The 22,351-nt window shown below is 38.8% G+C and overlaps 1 protein-coding gene across 1 annotated transcript in view; it reads right to left on the reverse strand.

Annotated features, from left to right (window-relative positions):
• Positions 1-5,741: 5,741 nt before the first annotated feature.
• The window catches only part of LOC108800065, a 45,328-nt gene continuing 28,718 nt past the window's right edge, over positions 5,742-22,351 (reverse strand). Inside the window, exons 3-8 of the mRNA XM_018572006.1 lie at positions 16,718-16,879; positions 15,502-15,688; positions 14,843-14,997; positions 10,643-10,758; positions 7,911-8,021; positions 5,742-5,780 (exon numbers count right to left, since the gene is read on the reverse strand). Coding sequence (XP_018427508.1) covers positions 5,762-5,780; positions 7,911-8,021; positions 10,643-10,758; positions 14,843-14,997; positions 15,502-15,688; positions 16,718-16,879 — 750 coding nt within the window. The 3' untranslated portion in view covers positions 5,742-5,761. The remainder of the gene's footprint in view (positions 5,781-7,910; positions 8,022-10,642; positions 10,759-14,842; positions 14,998-15,501; positions 15,689-16,717; positions 16,880-22,351) is intronic.

Here is a 22,351-nt window from a genome sequence, read left to right on the forward strand (position 1 = left end):
CTGTAGTCCAGGGGTGGGGAACCTCCAGCCCTCCAGTGTAGTGAAACTACAAATCCCATGATGCATCTGCCTCTGGGAGTCATGCCTGGGAGAATCTTGCAGTGCCTCATGGGATTTGTAGTTTCACCACAGCTGGAGGTCCGGAGGTTCTCCACCACTGCTGTAGTCTAATGTATTTCTGAAAAATAGGTAGATTTTGGCAGTGGCTTAAATTCTTGCAATAGGAGTAGGTAACAATTTATCAAGGGGGTTGCCCAATCTTTAGCTGAGAGTTTGGAGTTTTCCTTAAAGACACCAGAATTAGCTTAAAAGACAACATGGATTTTAGAGAAAATATTTGGAGATATGTTAGGGATTTTGGATACAGTAAGAACTTTATGGTTATCGGTGTTAACAAGATGCTATATTAAAGGAGTTCCCTCATAAGAGCAGTGTTGGAATATTCCTGTTTGGCCTGGTGTAGCCTGGTATAAAGTTGATATTTCCCAATAAGGGTAGGAATAAGGACATATGTCTGTTTAAGGGAGTTTGTTTGTATAGTTTATGCTCTAAGCTACAAAGTGAATGCATGAAGTGATTTTTAACTGTTTCTTTAGGTAGATGATGTTATGAATGTGGAATACGGAAATAGGGTGTAGAGGTGGATATATGTAACAGTCAGTGTTAACGTTTGTATAGTGGAATTAACGGTGACATCAATTTTTAAAGGGTATTTCCACTCTTGCAGTCCAAATTGAGAAACCCTTCAAACATTACTTCCACAGGCCGCTCCATCAGAGGCGTCCCGAGGCGGGGTGACACCCGGTGTGGGTACCGGGTGACATCCCGCAGTGACATCATCGTGCACGTGTGTGATGACGTAGCGCATGGTACCGCTGTTACCTGCCGGCAGCCATCTTGGTGAGAGAGGAGAGGACATCACCCGGCGGGATAAGGAATGCCGCCGGGTCCCCTCCTCTCTCGAGCTGCTGTCGGGCTCCAGGTCCTTGACCGAGTGCCCGAATTTTTTTAGAGGGGGGTGACACCTAAATGACTGTCAGTCATTTTGCTGTCACCCCTCCAATGGTGTCACCTGGGTGCGGGCCGCACCCCCTTGTGACGCCACTGCCCTCCATAACATTACATAGAAGGGGAAGCGGGGTAAGATTTTTAAGCAAGTAAAAATGTAAGCATAAAAGTTTAATTTCTTTTTTTGTAAGTTATGCTATGTGATTGGGAACTTGTAACAAATATAAAGGTGTTATCCTAATTTGGCTACAAAAGTAGCAATACATTTTAAAAATTCTGTGAGATCTTAACCCATGTTGGTGGTTGGTTGTTGGAGTAATAGGCAACTGACCTTCGCACATCTTTTTGCCTGTTTGAAATCGAAACAACTGATTATTAAGTTTGAGTTCAGATTGTTCGAGAAGAATGGGGGCAGCATCACTTTATCATAAGATTCTGTTTAACTGTATGTGTACTGAATGCCACCAGAAATCTCAATTCCTGTCCATGCAAATAGCTCACTGTTTTTCTGGAAGGCTTCCGAGAGCTTGAGGTCAACTTTCAGGCAATCCCTGCTATAATATGAGTTGCATTTTTGGCCAGATACTTTCAAAGATGCCTGACTACTTAAGAGATGCTGGAGCTGTAATTTTTCTTGTTTTGAGGCTTGTTTTTCTTGTTTTAATTTTGAGGCTGATCAGTTTGTTTTCTCAACAAAAGCCCAAGTCCATTCATGAACACTTTTTGTGAATAGAATGGGGAAGGGTTACAACACCTGGTTGGTTTTTGCTTTTGTCTGTGTGTACATGTCCTAGTTCGGCAGAATTAACTCTCACAAGTAGAGTGCTCTTTATGAATATCACATGATCCCATAATGGGAGCTGTACATTAGCATGTACTATACACATTAAAAGAATGTAGAGAAAAAGCACTGCCTCTAGCTAGGTTATGGAATCCCATGTTTTATTAATGAGGTCCTAACAGCCATTTAATGTTCAGCTTTGTGACTCACCTTTCAGAAGTTTACAATGGACTTTCTGGGACAGACTATATGAAGGGTAGAACTGTGGCAATGATGGCAACAATGGTGTTAAAACTCTAATAAAGATAAATTAGCAATTCACAGCATGTGTGAAATTTTACTGGGTAGCAATAAATAACACAATGTAGAAATGAAAGTGTTATGGACTGTGACAGACTACAGATGTCAGCAGAGCTTCACCCCATTCACTAAGTTAAGGGAAAATTCCTTTGGAAAGTGAACAGCCAGTTTGCATTTAGTAAATCAGTCCCTTACACTCATCAACGAATGTCTAACATCCAAAGTCATGAAGTCATTCAGGGACAATGCCGCAACAAACAAATAAAAAATCCTTTTTATGAGCCAAGTATATTAAAAGGCAACACACTTTTTTCATATATATATATATATATAGAGCTTTTTATTTAGCATTTTTAATTTTTTACATCTTGTAAAATATAAAGATAATACATTTATAAATATACAAGTTGCATAATATTTGAATAAATGTATAAACAGGTTATGAGTTAATTTTATAAAAATTATACATATGGAACTTTGAGTATGTAACAATGGTATTTTGAACAGTTTTTGAACCAGCAAAGATACACTATTCACAGAATAATCAGGATAAACAATCTTTTCAGCCTTACACAACTGACAAGATTTACAGCAACAAAAAAAAAAAGATATTGCAACATATCATTTACACTTTACAAATAAAATACATTTCCAGTTTATCCCAGAATGTTACTCCAGTGCAGACTTTCCACCACAGGAAGCCAGGATTTCATAGACAGGTTCTTAAACAGTCTTGCTCTGTTGCCACGTAAGTATTCTCTTTAAAGTCAATCATATAGGTTTCATTTCACCAACTGTACCACTCTGTGGATCCTAGAAGGAGCCCAGGTGTCATATAATAAGTGGTATTGTATAAATGGGCCTGAGTTTAACATTAGTCATAGACATCAGATGATGTATGACCAATCCTAATATAAGCTAGCACCACAGGTCTCTGAGCATGCTCCCACTACAACCTCTATAGGCTTGAGTGGTTAAAGCTTGCATGTTTTTGTACCTGTCTGTAAAAAAAATAAAATCTATACATTTTTAGGTGATCAGATTGTGCCCGTACATCCAAACTCCCTATATTATCATTGGACAGATTTACATTTTATCTTTTAAAAGAGTTGCTTTATTTTTGAGTGGATCATTTTGCAAACAGTCTATTTAACATTATTTAAGCTCTAAGATTTATTCTTTGTATGGCTCTGGACAAAGGCGCAATTTTAGTACTATGTTCGAGATGGAAGATTGAGCAGACTATGTTAGAGATTTCTATCGTGGGCAATAAATCATTAAATCACTTGACCTTTGGATTTCTGAGAATACCCACAAATACACTGTCTAGTTCAATAAAAATGTTACAAATGCTTATACTGTGCCTATAAGTATTGCTGTCTCTGTTTGCTACATGAATTACTCAGTATGTGCTGCCCTTTCTATCAGCTTTCATCATAATTGTAGTTAACAGAAGGAAGGAGACAGAAGAGCAGAGAAAATGTGCATCCATAGCCCCCTAAAGCACACAGGAGTATACAATGTAGGCAGGGGGCACCTTATAGTCATACAGGGTGACTAACAGGCTCGTATAACTAAATACTAGATTATGGCTAAATTCAAATACGAATGCTTTCACTATCTTTACTAACATTCCTGCTGTTTGTGAATTTATTACCAGCAGTTGTTGTAACACTGGCGGTTTCACAACAAACATTACACTAAAAAAATGTGTTCTTTGTTTTAAGATTGCCACTTCTTTATATGTGGAGCAACTCAATTTCAACCTATGTCTTGAGTTTCATTCTATACATTTTCACACAGTTTCTGGCATAAGGATCAACTATTTACAACTTAAACATTACCCCTTATTAATGTACAGTAGTAATAAGTCTTTTCTATAAAAACAATTCTATGTACAGTATAACAAAAAATACAAACCACAATTGTGGGAGGTTTCATTAAAGTGATGATGGCGGTGGTGTCTTTTTACTGTAAGCAAGTCACTGTTCACCTCAACACCAAACTACAACTAGTCTGAACACTGAAATGTATCAATCAAATGGCTGAATTAAGCTGAATGCACTTTTGAAAATTGTTAAATATCAGTTGTATTTTACCAATGAGTATGGACCCACCCAGTGGTGCTTAGCATGTGAGCAGGGCCGATTTTATAAAGAGATTGAGAATATTAACACAAAAAAGTGAAGATTCATTTCAATTATTTATTAATTTGCAGATTAAACAAATGAACAAGAATTCACTTTTTACATGATTGGATAATTGAAGTGAATCTTTACTTTTTTTTTTGTTTGAACAATCTACACTGAAATTAATTATTTTTCATTATACTTGAACCAGATCTTGTTAGGACCATCAGTATTTCAAAACCTCTTTTCCTAAATGTTTAGGGCATGCTCACTTTGTAAAAGGAATTTTCACTTTGCTTAGTGAATGACATAAAGCTAAGTAAAAATTCACTTTTCAAAGAATACCTAATCACATAGAAGAATTTTTTTTTAACAAACAGGATTTCTGCTTCCACATGACTGGATGATGGATGTCAGCACAACTTTACCTTATTCACTAAGCTAAGGAAAAACTCACTTTGCAAAGTAAATATGAATCCTCTATTATTTTAGTAAATCAACCCCAATGAGTGCCTCTAGTGTTTAGAAGTGCTTGTGATTTCCAATCATTAAGAAGTCTGATCCTTGGCCATTTAATCAGCATGGAACCAGGCCGAGCACTTTCCATTGGTCCTTATCTGGTGAATCTGACAGAATCTTTAAACCCGAAGAGAGCAAGGCTCGACAAGATAGACATGCTTTTAACCTATACAGTAAATGTATAGATTTTTGGCCTGGATTTTGGCAGCCCAAGGATGTGGCTCAACTATCCTGATTTTTAGTTGTTGTGAAATTGGCTAATGAAGGTATGCACATAATTAAGGAAAGGAACATTTTTAGCATACTGCACTATGAAATGCAAAATGGCTTTTACTGAATTTTAATGATAAACATTATTGCTTTTTTTTTTTGCTTAGATGTTACAATAAAGTACATCATTACTGATTACTAGCATTACCAAAACTAGTGTTTTTAAAAAAATGTATATTAATTTGCAGTGGCAAAATATTGCAACAGGTATATAGATATATTTATTATAGTGAAAGTGCATCCTGTGATAAAAATAGAGTGGATGCAGCTATGCATGAAAAAGGCTTTGGATCCCTTTTTGATGGTACAAAATGGCCTCCATGCCTCTCAGTACAAATCAAATAATGAATTAAATGTACAGTAACTATTTGTTAAGCCACACACCTATCTTCTTTTTTACATTTTGATGTGCAATTTCCCAAGATAAATCACTTTTGTTTGTTGTTTATAACTATTTTTTAAATTACTTGTTATTACTGACAATAGTTCAATTACATGATATTTGTGTTTCTCCTAAAACAGGGGCTATAGGTAATAAATAGTAAGACTTTTATAGGAGCACACAGATAGCAATTTAGATGTAATATGAAGATATATTTTTTCAACAGGCCAATATTATTTTACATAACATTATCTGTGTCGTCACTAACCTCATTACATACATTCTACAGACCTACATAATACAATCAAACCTTCCTGTACATTCTATATCTGTCTTTTATTCTTTTTTTCTATCTGTTTACCACCCGAATCTTCACATATCATCATCTTTCCTAAAGAAAGGAAAAACAATAAATTAATACACATATTTTTTTTACATGTACATTATAAATAATAAACCTATTTTAAAAAATGTGCTATCTGCTGATTTCACTTACAGAGTTACATTGTAGACTATAGTGTAAATAATAGTCCTCTTGGTCTATGATGAGATTTCTATAGCACAGTGGTTGCCAACCTACAAGGTATAGGGGGTCTCAACTGTGGTCCCTCACATTGCCAAAGGGCTGTACAAAATGTTCAGTATAGATAATGCTAGAGAGGACTGTGAGAGCCTTCAGACATACTAGAGAAAATGATAGTCAGAGACTGGTGCTACGTTACTGGTGTGGTTGGAGACAGGAGAATTGCTGAAGAAGACACTGGGAGACTGGGGACATGTTACTGGTGTAGTTAGAGACAGGAGACCTGGTGAAAAAGATACTGGGAGACCGGGGACATGTAACTGGTGTGGTTAGAGACAGGAGACCTGGTGAAGAAGACACTGGGAGACTGGAGACATGTTATTGGTGTGGTTAGAGACAGAATACCTGCTTAAGAAGGCACTGGGAGACTCATGACTTGATATATGAGTCTAGAAGAGATCACTGCTCTTACTCATTTACAAATCAATGCTTCCACTGAAGACTGCCTGGTCTCAGGGGCACACAACAAGTGTCACAGGTTGGGTACCAGGGTAATCGCATGACCAATTATTTTATTTACTTCTGAATGATTACTTATAACTAGGATTTATTTTTCTCTTTCATGGATAGTTACCCTAATTCTTCATAACCAATGACATGGTCATTTTACTCATTTTAGGTATTGTTCTTAGTTTTTTTCATCAGGTTTTGCCACTTTATACCTGGCTGGACTACAATCTCTGCTTTGGAGTATTTGTATTGGTTATGACTGTCTATGGATCCATAATGTATATTTGTGAAATCTGTATGTAGGCAAGTGTAAATGGTGTACAAAAAACGAATACCATAGTCGTAAAATTGCTAGGCCATGGACAAGCCTGGCAGTGTACCTGTATATGGGGTAGGCATATTAGTAGGCATATTAGTTTTAGGGCTAATGGGGAGGGCGTTGAGTATGTAGGCCAATATTTTAGCCAAACATAAACTTACATGTAAAGTAGAACGATGGGGGTCAGTGTTTTTCCCCATAGTTTTCCTTAGGGTAACGGGAGGACACAAACTAGCGTCCTCCCGTTACCCTAAGGTCAGTATACCGCGAGCTACAGCTCGCGGTATACTGAGACGCCGCAGCCGGAGCGGATACCGACTTAGACGATGGGATCCGCCCAGCTGCGTGAGTGACAGCTGGCTCTGCCTATCTAGAGGCAGAGCCAGCTGTACCTGCCCCCTCCCCTGTCCGTTCCGCCAGTCAGAGCTGGCAGATCGGAGCGGGGAGAGGGCTAATCCAGCCCCTCCCCCTGTCACGGCAGAGAGCCATGACAGGATCGAGAGGCGAGCGAACCCGGTATGTGTTCGCTCACCTCCCGATCTACTGAGCCGACCTGTGACAGTCTCATTGTCACAGGTCGGCTAGAACTATGAGGTGAGTGAAAAGCACTCCCCTCACAGTTCTCCTTTTAAGGCTTTTTTTATATATTTATTTATTTAATAAGGTGTTTTTATGACACGTTTTTCATGACACCGGTTGACACAATTTGTAACACATTATAACCTTTTACACAAACATTTAATATATATACATTTTTTCATGATTGTTTGACACGGAGGTATTATCACTTTGATCCTTACCGTTATCGAATTTCCTGAAGGGCATCTAGCGCTGTACACTTCGTTACATCATAATTCTGGGGGCTTTTAGCCTGAGTTCAGCAGCTTTTTTCCTACCCTTTGGTTTTAGAACTATTATGTAATTTTAGCTCCAGGGTCATATTAATATTAATTTGAAATCGTAATCCATCTCTACCCACCTTTATTATTTCCATTAGCGCAAGTTAGTTTTGGCTTACTTTTTTTTTGATAATTGATCTTTTCTTACCAATGTGTTCCTTCATCCCATCTCCTTTCTGTACTGAACAATTGCCTTTCAACTAATTTAATCCTTGCAATACTTTTCAAGTTAGTACATTAACAACTACTATACTGAAAATAAAAGTTTACCTGTTTAAGCCATACAAACTGGACCATGGATTTTCTCTGTTTACATTCTGTCCAAAGACGATCATCGAATTTCTGTCTCTTTTTTTAATGTCATTTTGCACAATATCCGGCCTATGGAAACAAGGAGCAAGATTATAGCACTGTAGCAGTATAAGCATTCTGTAGTATCCGAATTTATAAGTGTAAAGGTTCCCTCAACTGGAAACAAAGAATTAGGATAGCATACAAGATTGTCAACATTTTGTAGGAAAAAAAATTGTGGGAAGTCGTTATACATTGAGTAAGTTATCAACAAAGTCGAGTTTTATTGGGTGATTTATATGGTAAAAATGAAAAGCAACTTTATGAATAGGAAAAATAGCAATGTTGACATTTTAAGTATAAGTCCAATATTATTTTGGGGTTTTTGCAGACATCCTAGATGCTAAAACTGACTGCCTTATGAGTGGACTGCACCGGGGCTTACCAGCAGTGGATTGGGTACTGGGGCAATGAATATAATGAAGACTGAGCTCCAGAAAACAGCTAAATACATGGATGAAATACATATCAGGGAGCTGTTTTACCTGGCAAAGGATTTGTATTTTTGTCCTTTTTAGTCCTGACATTTACACAGCTCTGTCTCACAGCACAGAGCAACACACCTGATTTTAATCTTTTGCAGTTTTGTAAAACTTACAGAATCTAGAGCATTTGCCCATAGTAACCAATTAGCTTTTATTTTCATTTGTTCAGTTAAGCTTTGAAAATTAAACATAGAAGCTGATTGGTTAAAACTGCTTCAGCTGTTGTCTGCTCCAGTTCCTGTCTTTAATATCTGCCTAGAATTCAGCTTTAAGGTGGATTCTAAAAGCTATTGCCTGCATAAGCTTTCATCAAAGACAGATAAGATAAATAAATCAATACACCATATTTCTTTGAAAAGCTTGCCAGTAAGGAAACAATTTTGTTTAGCTGAAGGTAAAGCAATAAAACATTATGAGACAGAGCTATAAAAGTATTTTTCTGTCAAGTGTGAGTTAACTAAGTGAGGTCAAAGGAACAGTTAAGGTCTTAAAAAGGCATGTTTAAACAAAAACATAAGGAAGTGCGCTGGACATGCTTCTGTCTGGGATTTCTTTAACACAGAACAATGGAAGGAAATTCAGATGTTTCTTCCAGCTGTAAATGTGACATTATGGATGTGCTTGGAGAAATATAGACTATTTCCTCAAGCAAAATGTACAAAATTTAATTTATACGGCTCTCACTATTTCTGTCTGTTAAGTGATGCTAGGTCCATAATATCACACCCTTCCAAGTATAAAGTAAAACTAAATTATAACTGGTGTTTGAGGACTACCCTGGTTAGTATGATTGCAATTTTTTTACTGTTAAAGTAAGACCTAAAAGTTTTTATAATTTAAAAAAAAGTAATGTAAAGTCAAGCTTTCTTTCATACTATATAAAAAAAAACTACTACACAAATGATGGTTTGCAAAGAGTGATAAAATATTAATTTTTTGCTTCAGCCACCAATTCTTTTTGCTTGGCATTCTCTGTGCCAAACTGATGGGGTTGGCAACCCTGTCACAGCCTTCCCTTAGAGTCACACAATGGATCATCCATCCTTTAGTGGAATAAGTGACTGGTTTTCATTTCAGCGAGTGCAGAAGCCTTTGTAGGCCAGCTGGCTGAAGGGAGAATGTCTGGGGTGAAACTAATGTTTAGTTTAACTACTTAGTCTATAGGTATACACAGTCTGACTTCCTACAGACACTATCATCACCCAGTGGGACTATTAACACAAAGATCTGACTTAGAAACAACGTTGGTGATAATGCCAGAACGTTGATGAATCAAACGTTGATAGATGCTGCTTATATCAAGGAGAAAACCTGCCTAATTAACTCTTCCTCCCAACCGCAGTCTTCCACTTGGATTGGAGGTCTCCCATAACCTCCACATAGTCACCCAATCTAGCAGAAATGGTAAACAAGTGTCATATGATATCTTAACTTTAAATTTCTCAACCTTTTTATCTAAAATGTTTCCTGTGCCTTATGATCCTAATAAAGGCCACCTTCACAAGTACATAAAAGTGAAAATGAGATAAATAATACAACAAACAATGACTAACAAGGGAGTGCTGTGATGATTAAATGCTTATGTAAATAAACAAAGGAATTGGTCCTTCTTTCCTCCCTGTTAAGTAAAATAACTGAAAAATCATGAGACTTCCTTGAAACAGCAACAGCAGATAGGCTGACCTGGAACCTTAATGTAAACTTATGGTCAAGTGTTAATAGGTAAAATAGCATTATTTTCTTAATGTGCATTAAAATACCTTTTAGACAATGCTTCACTAATCTTAAGTAAATAGCATTTTCTAGTAGGTTGCTATCTGACTCGGCTCTTACCCTTCAGCCACTCACAGAATCCAATATGGCAGTACCAGGGTACAGTTACTGAGGTTTGAAATGTGTTTTGTAAGGTATGCATTATGTACATAGATGCCTAATGGTGGTCTCTGAGTTCCATTACTAGCTACAGGTTTGCTTTAAGTGGATCTTAAGAGTCAGAGGACAGCTGGAGGTGAAGGCATAATCTTCCTGTCTTCCGGAAAAATGTTCGGCCAGGTAGTGATTAACAAAAATACTTGGCTCAGCCATAAATTCAGAAAAGTGCAGCATAGAAATAGAAAGGTAGGGAAAAGGTCATCATTTTAAAATGACGGTAATAATTCAGGTTACCTGTAGAGTTGAGGGCAGGATCTCTTCAATGATGCGGACGATAATCCTAATTTGTTCTGGTTCTTTTTGGTCTTCTTAAGAAGATCTCGGACACGTCCCCATGGATGGAGATCCAGCTAAAGATTAGAGGCAGATGTTAGTTTTCTAACCACTTCAGGATTGCCCTGTAGTTTGTACTTGTAATGTTGTATGTATCAGAGTACACAGTAACTGATGACATGACTTTGGAGATTACATAGTACAACAGTATCACATCATGTTCTTTACACATAATAATATTTTGTTTCACATGGTGCAGTGTAAATTATATTCTGCCTTTAGTTCAGACCTGACCCGCTATAATACTTATCCACGGTGAACAGGCTAATCCTGCCAGAGAATTTGTGCTGAGTTTAAAAACAAATACTGCAGGTTTAGGCATGTTGTGACATAATGGAGGAATGTCTGAACTTGCAGTAGGGAAAGAGACACATTCCTTCTATCAGAAATCATGGTTGACATCCCTTGTGCTTTCTTTTCATTAAAGTTCTTTAATTTTATTCAAGGGTCAGCCCACACAAAACTGATATTTCAGTGTTTGGTAGATACTGGGGAATTAAAAACATGACAGTTTCTTATATCTCTCTACTGGTGAGATCTTTGTAATTGAGTTTCTGGGTTTGCACACCTGCTATGCCAATTAAAAGGTTTCCATTCTCTGCTGAAATTGGTATTTTATATTATAGAGAATGCAACAGGAGGCACAGAAGATGGGCGGAATCACCCGAAACTCATAGGTGAGCAAGAGTACCTATGGAAGGCCGCGTTTGCTGTTGGAGTATTTAATCTATATAAGAAACCAGGGGCTTATTCAGAACAATAAGCAAAACCAATATCTAAAATATCACTTTTGGGTGGTCTGACACTTCAGATAAGCTTGCATACAGAACAGACTTACTGTTCTTCTACTGGAAAGGCAATCCTGTCTCTAGACTAACTATATCCTGGGCAGGGCCCTCCTAACCATTTTGTTTTTAATTGTATTGTAACTGTTATATCTTCCTTATATTGTGAACAGTTGTGCAAGCTGTTGGTGCTATATAAATCCTGTATAACAGCGGCCGCCAACTGATGGTCCGCGAGAAAATTTTGGTGGTCCCCCGGGCCCCTCTGATGCCGTGCAGGCTGGGCCATCATTGAAGCGGCACAGAGGCTCCTGGGCTGCCTCTCACTGACTCAAGCAGCGGCTGTCACAAGGAATGCGCGGCTCTCGGTACAGTGTGAGTTCTGCAGGAGGCTGGGCATCTCCCCAGTACCCAGGCGGAGCAGGCTACGGGACATAGAAAAAGTGGGGAGAAGCCAGGTAATAGTGGCTCAGTGTGGGGGAAGGGGAGGCACGGGGGTGGTTGGGGGATGCGGATTTCAAATTATGAATTTAGTGGTCCATGAGGTCCGAAAGGTTGGCGACCGCTGCTGTATAATAATAATAATAATACTACAGACTGCCTGTTTTCTTTAGTGGAAGAATTGCTGAGGGGGAACATGCACTGAGTAGGAGTAAAGTAGTACAAGTGCAACAGGCAATGAGTGCCAGCAAATCTATAGTGATATTGCAGGTTCTATTGTGAAAAGCTATCAAAGCCCAAAGATGATGATGATGATGATGATTATTTTGGGGTTTCAAAATGACAAAAAAGTGCAAATCCATTGTAGTTTTTACACGCTTGGCAGGTTCCCCATTACACAGCTATATGGCGTCTTAGTAAATTCCTCCCTCTGTTTTCCCATGACTTACAGTTTTCCTAGCTGGATGCCCTTTATACTTCTCTGTAAAATAATACATTATCTAAATATAAATGGAAACTTTGTTCTTTTTCTCTTATTTTATTATAAAACCAGAAGGGATAATACAGCTGGTTGCCTCCGGCAACTTGCTCCTTTATACTGTTTTTGATAAAAAAGAGCCTGTTTTTATAACTACTGAATTGTGCACCGGCTGAGCAAAGAGTGCTGGGATGTGACAAAGTCGGCAGTGTTAGCCTTACAGAATTTCCGGCATGCCCATAATTCATTGCAACTTATGCTCATACAGATTTTCCAGCACGCCTATAAATCATTGCAACTGATTAAGGTATTTTATCAAGAGATAAGGTAAAAAAGAAAACCCTTTCAGTATGCATTAGTTACAAAAGAACAAATCAGTAGATAAAGATGAGATGGGTTTAGGTGCTGAGTAGTTGTTAGAAGAATGGGCACATAGATCACTTTTAGTTGAAACTGATGAGGGATCTGTTTGTGTATGTCTATCTTAATTAACAGTCAGCAGACATTGTTGTAGGGATCAGGGAGTCTGCATTTGTTGGGTGGCATTTGTCAAACTGCAATTTTTCTTTCAGTAGCTGCTGGCTGTAGACCCCATGTGGACAGATCTTATTTGGAACAGCAAGATTTCTGCTGACAGTTTGTTCTTTTTTTTTTCTTTTAGGATAGCAGGTCAAGTCCTGATAGAAGGCCTTATTCAATGAGTTGCTTAAATTTGCGAATATCTGGTAGTCATATGGTGTAGATCTTAAAGTGTGAGAATTAAAACTTCATAAGAACCTTTCAGGGGATATACTCAAAACATCAGCTGCATACACATCCCAGTCCCAGAATGCTATTGGACCCATTTGGGAAAAGTCACTTCAAAGACTATTTTTCCAGCTGTGTGTTGTTTTATCTAAAAATACAGTTCCAGATGTCTCACTGTGCTGAATTAATTTTTTCTTTGCATGATTTTATCTTATTTTGTAAATCTTAGAATAAATGAGTGTGTTAGGGTTTCCCTAAATAGACCGATATTTGGAAGAATTGCTTTTAATGACTGGACCATGTAGGGGTTAACTTCACCACTTGCAGGCATTAGAGAGGAGAAGATTAGTGTGGGTCCCAACAGGCCAGCAACTTGAGACTTTACATTTGTCGCCACTCAGTGTTCTCAGTTAGAGATTTGAGTGTCTATGGCTAGCCTTACAAGATCAATATTTAAGGTGTTAATACTGCATATGCAAATAATATTAAAAATAAACTTTCCAACAGACTATGGGCCCAAACGCTCCGCCTGTTGAGATCCCTTTTTCATACCAATATAGTCAGGGACCCCTGGTTTGCCCTCTTGCACCTTAAACCCCCGAACCTTACTAAGACCCAACACAAACTAGCAACTTTTGTTCTTCTGGCCGCTAAGCAAACCATAGCGCAAGCATGGAGGACTCAATCGGCCCCTTTTCTGGGAGTTAGACATGGACTTGACTCCTTTTTTTTTAACGAAAAGATTGTCTAGCATTCTCTTAAACTTCCAGAAGAACCTTATGAAGGTTTGGGACCCTTGGATTACTTATGCTCAGCCCGACATACATCCTGACAGCATAACAGCCATTTAAACGCTTTGCTTCATCCGGGCAGTCCAACTGCTACCAAATCCTAACTCTCACCCTTTACCTTCCCTACCCCTACTTTCTCCTCCATTCTTGTTTACCTATCTACCCTTTGAACTCATGTTGTACCGAGTTAGTGGAATTTGTCTGACAACTCTAATAACACACGGTATACATTTTTTCTTCTGTATAATGTATGATGTTACTTATGCAACTTCTAAGGAATGCATATGTCTTATTGTATAAACTTATTACAAAATTTTGCTAGGGAAAAAAAAGAAAAAAAAGGTGTAAAAACTTTCTTATCAGAATAGTTTTTATGAAAATTGAGATATAAAAATACTTTTCTATAACTTCGAGTAACCATAATGTAACCTAATAAAGATCAAGATCTAGAAAAACATCTACGTTTAGATGTAAACACATGTGATCCATTAAACCATCCCTTGAACACCCCAAACTTGGTTGGTGTTTCTGTTTATTCATTGGTCCAGATATATCTTACGATATAACAGTATGGCCCTGAATCAAGCCAGTGGTCTGAAAATGAAGACTGTGCAGGACCCCTGTCTTTTCCCTCTAAACCAGATAATGTCTTCAAGTACTGGCAGTGCCTGGAACAGTGTGTGTGTGTGTATAGTAGATGCTGCCCATTGTCCATGCTATTCATAAATAAAGGAAGTACAGACTGAGTGCATGTCTGGGGGATCTTACTATGGATCCAGAATGAAGCTTGTTTCTCCATTAGGACACATACTTGTAAGTCAACACCATAAAATCTGTGTAGATGAATAAAAAAAAGTACCTTTTTCATATCTTGTTCCAGTGGTGTGAAGGCTTCATTGAAATTCCTGTCCCAGCCCAGCTTACTTTCTTTGTCTTCACATTTTAGTTTAGTGAAAGGCTTCCTGACTCCCAGTATGTTAGGACTTCTCCAGCCATCCATCTGGACATTGTTTCCTACAGCAGTACACAAAGAATACAATGGTAGGACACAGTATAATGTTGTACTTTCCGTTCTTCTTTTTACATATATCAAGGTCTACACATGAAGCTGCAGGTTTAGTAACCAGAAAAATTATACTGATTTTACATAATTAGCATATACCTAAAGGCGATTTCTGATGTATAGAGTAAGGTTTAATAAGCAATAGCATTCTTCCAGCATATACGTTTAAGTTTTGAGTAGACACCCATGTACTTGTAGTTGTTGGATCTTCTGTTACCATAGAGGAAATATTTGTTTTTGTATGGCCAATTTTATGGAAGTAGTTAAAGAAGGCCTATAAGTGGTTATGATTGTGCACGTAAGTGGTGTTAGAATCATCCTAAACAAATAAATCCTCAGAATTTAAATGAATTAGCCAGCATTTGCTGACTGTAACACAGTTAAGAGTTTATTACTATTGTTCAGCTAAAATCTATCAGGGTGTGTTAAAGCAGACAAACTGATAAGAAACCAACCTTTGTAGCCAAACTTTTCATAGTTAATGCCAATTTCTGGGATCATGGAGAGGTCAGATTGGTTTCCACTTTGTACAAACATACTATGCGGCCGGTTCCTCCTCGCAGGAAAATGCTTCTTAGTCTCCTGGTACGGGCTGAGCAAAATATTCGCTGCTCCACAGGAGCAGTGCTGTCCAAAGTACTCCTACACCAAGGAGAAAGGAGGCATGTGAGCTGTTACATCTCAGTCCTTCCAGTCAGGGTTGTGATATCATGCTCACATAACTAGCATTCCTAAACTAAGCCCCTTCTAATGGAATTCCTGGATCTTCTACATCACCAATTTCTTTATTCCCTTCTGGGAAGGCAGGCAGGCTGATTGATGATTTGACAGTGTGTATATGTTAACATACATTTATGAAGCTAAGGTATGTTTATGTGGAAGCTTATCTGGATTCTATGCAATCTGCTCTTTAGCTCCTGCCAGTAATCTAAGCAATTCATGTGATAAATAATAGTATACACACATGCTGGGCTTTCCACAGTGGCAGGTACATAGGAAGGTTGGCAGTGTGAGGGGGCAAATGCAGGCCACAGGTGTAAATGCAGACTTCAGTCACAGACAGTGGGATCTGCAGTGACAAATGCAGTGTATTTTATAGCTGCCTGCTACCCATTTAAATGTGCAATCACAGCACCTTGCAGGGAGAAGTCTTCCAGCAGCTGCTTTTTTTGTGGCTCTAGGAAGTCATGCTGAAGGCTGCATAGGAAGCTTACTGCTGGAACAGGTGAAAAGGGTGTTACCATGAACTATGTCTCTTTAGGAACACTCACTTTTTACCATGCATTTCAACCACTGCAGTACATTGGCACACTTTGCATGGCATACTGTGTTATGTCCCTACCATTAAAGGGCATTAAAGGGCATTAAAGGGCCCCAGTTGCGTTGGCACCCAGGCCAAAGGTTCCCAGTCCTCCCCTGAAATGAATGCTGCCATTCTGTGACTCCTGGACTGAATTTCTAGGCCATTTTTCTAGGCCAGTACAGACAACTCTACTGTATTTAAATTAACTGAGAATGTCCTCATTAAAATCTCAGATAGACTTCTCACACAGGTATTTTGGTTTGTGAAAGGTTCCCTTTGGTTAATCCAAGTCATTTATTCTTATTTATTTTTGATTAATTTTTTCCATGTTGTGTGAATAATTATTAAGGTGTTGACGGTTCTCTTACCTCTTTCATCTGTTTCATTCTATCTTCCTTTTGTAACACAAAGATTTGTTTTTGCAGCTTCAGATTATGCTCTTGAAGCTGGCCAATTTTTTCTATAAGCTGGCAGATATGTTCCAAGTATCCGAGGCCTGACCCCAGTGCCTTTGAGGCTCCCTGGTTTACCTGTAAGAAAATTAAGAATTAACAAATTATGAGGCACACTTTATGTGTCCACAGTATTTGCAACAAGGTACCATCATATGGTTTGACAGTATGGGGCTGATTTAGAAATCTTTAGCTCAGCACTAGATGGAGCTGATGAGCATAGCAATTTCCTATATATTCTACACTGAGTGGCCAGATTATTATGACCACCCCATCAGTACTGCGTTGGGCCATGAGATAACTCCACGAGATGACTTCGTTGGGGCGCCTCGTGACTCCACGAGATGTTCAAAGGTGATGCGAGGAATCTGACACTGCAATGTTGCCCTTCTGTTGTCTTGTACCAGTCTTGCCACTCTCTGTTCTCCCCTAACATTGACTAGTCGCTGACGGCCACAATTCGCACGTTCAGACCCAGATTTTCAGCTGACAGTCCAGTCTTTAAACACTTTAACAACAGCTGCTCTTGAACATTTAACGAATTCTGCTGTTTTGCTGATACTCGCTCCAACAATAATCCCACGTTCAAAGGCTGTTAAATCGCGTTGTTTACTCATGTCTTCAGAAAAATATCACTTCTACTGTCGTGCTAAACAACCTTCTTCCCTATTTATAACGGTCTGGCCCTCTTCAGCACAAAATTATAGCTAATTATAGCTAATTTGCCTACAAACGTCAGGTGGTCATATTAATCTGGCCACTCAGTGTATATGGTGGGCGGAAAATTTATAAATCAGCCTGTCTGTTCAAACACAGCAGTGTCAAAATTAGTATTGAAGACTTTGCGTTATGCTTTTATATGTTAATAGAGTGTATTTCTAAACCGTGGTCAGCATTGTATAAAAAATGGACCAAAAATGAGCTTTTATGAGTTTTCAATTTGTATGCATTTCTAAACACTATTGCATTTTACTAAGCCTAAAAATATATTACCTAATTTAAAAGCAGTAAGCAAACTTCACATCATTCTTGAGCTATTCAGAAGCAAATCTATTTTTGTGTTCACACTACTGAAAATGACAAAGGTGTTTCTGAAAGTTAAAAGGAAGGGATCACTGCATTTAACCAGATAAAACGTGTTACAAGGTTACATCAACAAAAGATGTGTAATGATGCATGGCACAGCCAACCTAATGATAGAGTGTTGGGAACAGGCGAGGTTAACCTTTGTGTTGAAGGGTCAAACGCACCACTTGTTGTTACCTTTGACCTCTGTGCTGCTTCACACTGCGATCCCCAGCTAGGGAGATATTCCTAGGCAGTGCCTAGGCAATTTATCTGTAGTCTTAGTCCATCATTTCTATGGAAATGTTCCCGGCAATAGAGATAACCCTGGATGCGGGTAACTGGTTTATCCTACTCTAAGTGGATCTGTCAACAGGAATTAACTTTGCCAGTTAATAGGAACATAAAAACAGACCAAGAACACAAATGGCTGTGTCATAAAATATTGGAATGTAGAAAAGGAGAAATGCCATCCTAGTGGCATCTCTCACAGACTAAAAAAATTATACCAAAATAGCTATAAGACTAGCTGATGTGACTGATTGCATTAATACCGGAAACAAAGCCAAAAACGCAAGTCAATGAAGGTACATTGACTTGAGTTTGCATTGTCTGTTCACATCTGTTGCATTGCGTTACGTTGCGTGTTTTGGAAAAAGTTTTTTTTTCTTACGGTTTGATTTTTACACCAAGCTATATAAGGTATTGTCCCTTCAATTGACATGTGTAAGTGGCTCACACCAGTCTGTTGTGTTGTGCTGAAAAAAGTAGAACCTGCTCTAATTTTTTTCAACGGACAGCAGCGCAACCCAACAGACTGGTGTGAACTGCTCCCATTAACACCCATTCATTTTCAGATGTCATTGCAATGGCGTTCATTGAAAAATGGGGTGTGTGAATGGGGCCATAGAGTTTCTACAAATAGTTACAGACCCCATCAGTTTTCATTCTACAGCAACCCCTGGGGCACAATAAAGGTTTGCAAGTGGATTGTGGATACCACTAGCCAATGCAGACGGTCCAAGAGCATATACGCCAAGAAGTTGTGAATGCCAAAAGTGTTGAGAAATTAAACATTTTTAAAAGTGAGTATTAGTTGATTTCTCCTTAAAGGGAATCACCTAAAGTGTTAAAATGTTCTATATATACCAAGCACATTATAGTAAGAAATATTGGCACTCAGTAATGCTAATCATAAGACAATTAACCTTCCTGGCGGTATGATGTTTAAATTTTTTTCCTTTTTTCGTTCTATTTTTTGTTTTTTACTTCTGAATCTCCCGCCGGTTCCGCCTCCCTGGGACGCAGACGTTCGCAAGGGACGGAACCCGGAAGACAAATGCCAGCATCGGCCGGAGGGTTTACATACACTTTAAAGTGACATTAAACCCTCAGATTTTTCAACATAAAACAATACTGTAATGTGTGCCTTACTGTAATCCATGATAGTTTCCTTTCTCTTTGCTGCTCTTCCTTTTAAATCTGTATCTGTTCTCATGCTCTGCAGAACTTCTGTTTTGCAGCAGACTGCCTTGTCTCTGGAATGGCTACATTGTGTCTGTGTGTTGGTTTGTATAGGCTTGTAACCTGAGCCAGCACTACAGGAAGAGGCCCTGAGCTGAAAAGGGAAGTTCTCCCCAAGCATGAGAAGACATGAGGATTTAAAAGGAAGAGCAGCAAAGAGAAGGGAAACCACCATGGATTACAGTAAGGCGCACATTACAGTATTGGTTTATGTTAAAAAATCTGAGGGTTTAATGCCACTTTAACTGAACAATTTCTTCTTGTGTTAACAAAGCGCCAAATCTTCCCCCTGTTCCTGGCCATATTCAGGTCTTCTGAGGCTCCCAACGAGTCTATCTTCGGGTCTACCCACCTTGAGGAATTTGTACGTGCGATTTTCAATGATGCCTTTTATCAAACAATAAGTGGTCTATTCACGAAGCTGCCGAGGGCAGCCGAGTGAATGACCGATCTGAAGTGAAGTGAGCCAAACACTGTTCGGCTATTCACTTCAGGCTGGTACGGCTAATTTCAGCCGTACATCGGCTTACTCCTGTGTAAGGAGTTCGACTCAGCCGATCCAACATTTGGATCGGCTGAGCCAAACCTCCGGCAGGCTTCTCACTGCTGTTCGGGCTATTCTTAAAGATCCCGAACAGCAGTGAGTATAAATGACCACACTATGACATTGTGCTTTGTGTTTTATTGTTCTTGCAGAGTGCACTGCCTTTCTGTGGAACTTCATAGCCTACACCAGAAATTACACAGCTTTTTTCTACCAAACGCATACTCGTTCTTTCCTTGCTACCAATGTCATCACTTTATAAAAATAACCGGCCTGATTTGTGGAAACAAGCTTTGCTCATTCTCTTTACACTCTTCACCTCCCTCTACAAAAGCAGGAAGTGAACTCAAAGCGTTCTCATAACAAGCACAGAATTAGGGAAATGCCAAACCAATGACTTTCCGTTTTGTCCATTATGAGTGGACCAGGGAGAAGATCAAATGTTCAGTAACAATATCACCCAAGGCACCCGATGACTGCACAGGATTTACAGAAATGCTTCACCTGGGTGAAGTTACACCAGTTCCGTTCTGGATTATTAGGAATGTATAAAATAATGTTCTAAATTTGTTGCAAGCACAATGGAAGTATTTACTTCCATAATTGGCAAGTTCTGGAGAATAGCTCATCTCCATTGTCTTTTTTTTCTTTTCCAAGAATAATTACTTATTTATTTTCTACAAGAACAACTTACAGCACATTGCTAAATTCATATTATAGATAAAAAATTCAGTACAATTCATTCACATATCACAAAAATACTTCCAAACTCAACATCCGTAACCCACTCATCCCCACTCCCCATAAAAATATTAAAAACCAAGCAAAAAAAAACTGAAGAAAACCCCACACCGGCAAGCTTTAACACGGCTCTGTTATTGTTTGTTTTTCTGGGTCTGGATGTATAGATCTTCTATCATTGCTTTTAATTCCTATAGAAGTTTCTTTATCTCTGGGGATCCAATATACTCCCTCCAGGGTCTCCATCTATCCACAAACATCTGATACCTATCATAGAGACGGGCAGTAAGCTCCTCCAGGCGCATGACACTATTTAGCTCATCCACCCACTCCCATATCTGTGGGGTATTAGATGTCCTCCAGTGTCTGGGGATTACTGCCCTAGCTGCTGCCAATATAGGGCACATCAGTCCTTTTTTCAACTCCTTTACCGACCCATGATGCAATGACAGGTGTGATGCAATCTCCATTGTCTTTTACATGGTTTTTCAGAGGTCACTCTGTGTTGGTATTCACAAAATTCTAAATGGCTTATGCAATGATAGCTGCACTTTTTGACCATGCTGTTGATTTATTAATGCAGGGTGGCTTCAGTCAGGACAATATACTGTATATTATGATACAGCCTACTGTAGTGGAATCAGACAGCATGTTTTGGGTGGTAGCAATATGAAAAAAAAGAAGGAAAAATAGCTTAATAGCTTTTACTTTGTTAGATCTAATATCTAAGATGTAGAAATCCGCCAAAATGGTGGATAATTGTTTAGCAGTGCCCCCATACAACGCAGCACTGAGATGTCTGGATCCAACTAGTACTGGATTCCTTGCGCACATCTGCACAGCAGCTTTTTATGGCCAAGTAGGAGGCCAACACTGCACCCACCATGCAAATTGATTAGTTCCAGAGCATAGTGAACTTTGCAGAAACAAATGCTGCACAGACCCTTGTCTTGAATACATCTATTCAACCAACAGTCTTAGCATGAACCACATCTATGCTCCATTATCCCATAGTCCTTTATTTGTAACCCAACTCCAAAGGGGGGAAGGCATGTTCTCCCTCTCTCTCACCAGGTGTATCAGAACTCCCTGCAATTGACAATAGAGAGCATAGTTGTGGTGATGTGTATATATTAAAAAGCATCATGGGTATCCATGGAGTCCAGATTTTAGTGTAGTTGTCAAAGTGATTGTTCAGCTGTGCTGTGAGGTACTCCATATTTTGAACTTGAATATCTTAAATGCATTTATAGGTCTGTTTGAGACTGCTTTATCGGTTGTCTCCATTTCAGTGCTATTCTCCATTTCAGTGCTATTACACACCCTGCAGCAGTTAGGATATGATGCATTAGTTTAGTTAGGCATTAGGCATGTCAGGAATGGGCAAGCACAGAAGGAAAATGTACAACCTAGAGAGCCTTCCCATTTAGGTATGTAGTTGTATTTTATTTGTGTTTTGTGAATAGATCAGTTGTGATAGTGTCTAAATATCTATAAAGCAGGAAGCATTTTCTTTGTAAATAGTTTTCAAGTACAAAGAAAAGCGGTACATGATTAAGTTATATAATTTAGATGCTTGGGGCATGAGGTAATTTTGCTGCAGGTTCAGCAGGGATGTTTAGCGGCAGGGTTTCCGTTTTTGGTCAGATTAGGTTTATATAGCCTGATATAGACAG

This window comes from Nanorana parkeri, unplaced genomic scaffold, assembly GCF_000935625.1.
Source record: "Nanorana parkeri isolate BGI_ZX_2015 unplaced genomic scaffold, ASM93562v1 scaffold1898, whole genome shotgun sequence".
Lineage (NCBI taxonomy): Eukaryota > Metazoa > Chordata > Amphibia > Anura > Dicroglossidae > Nanorana > Nanorana parkeri.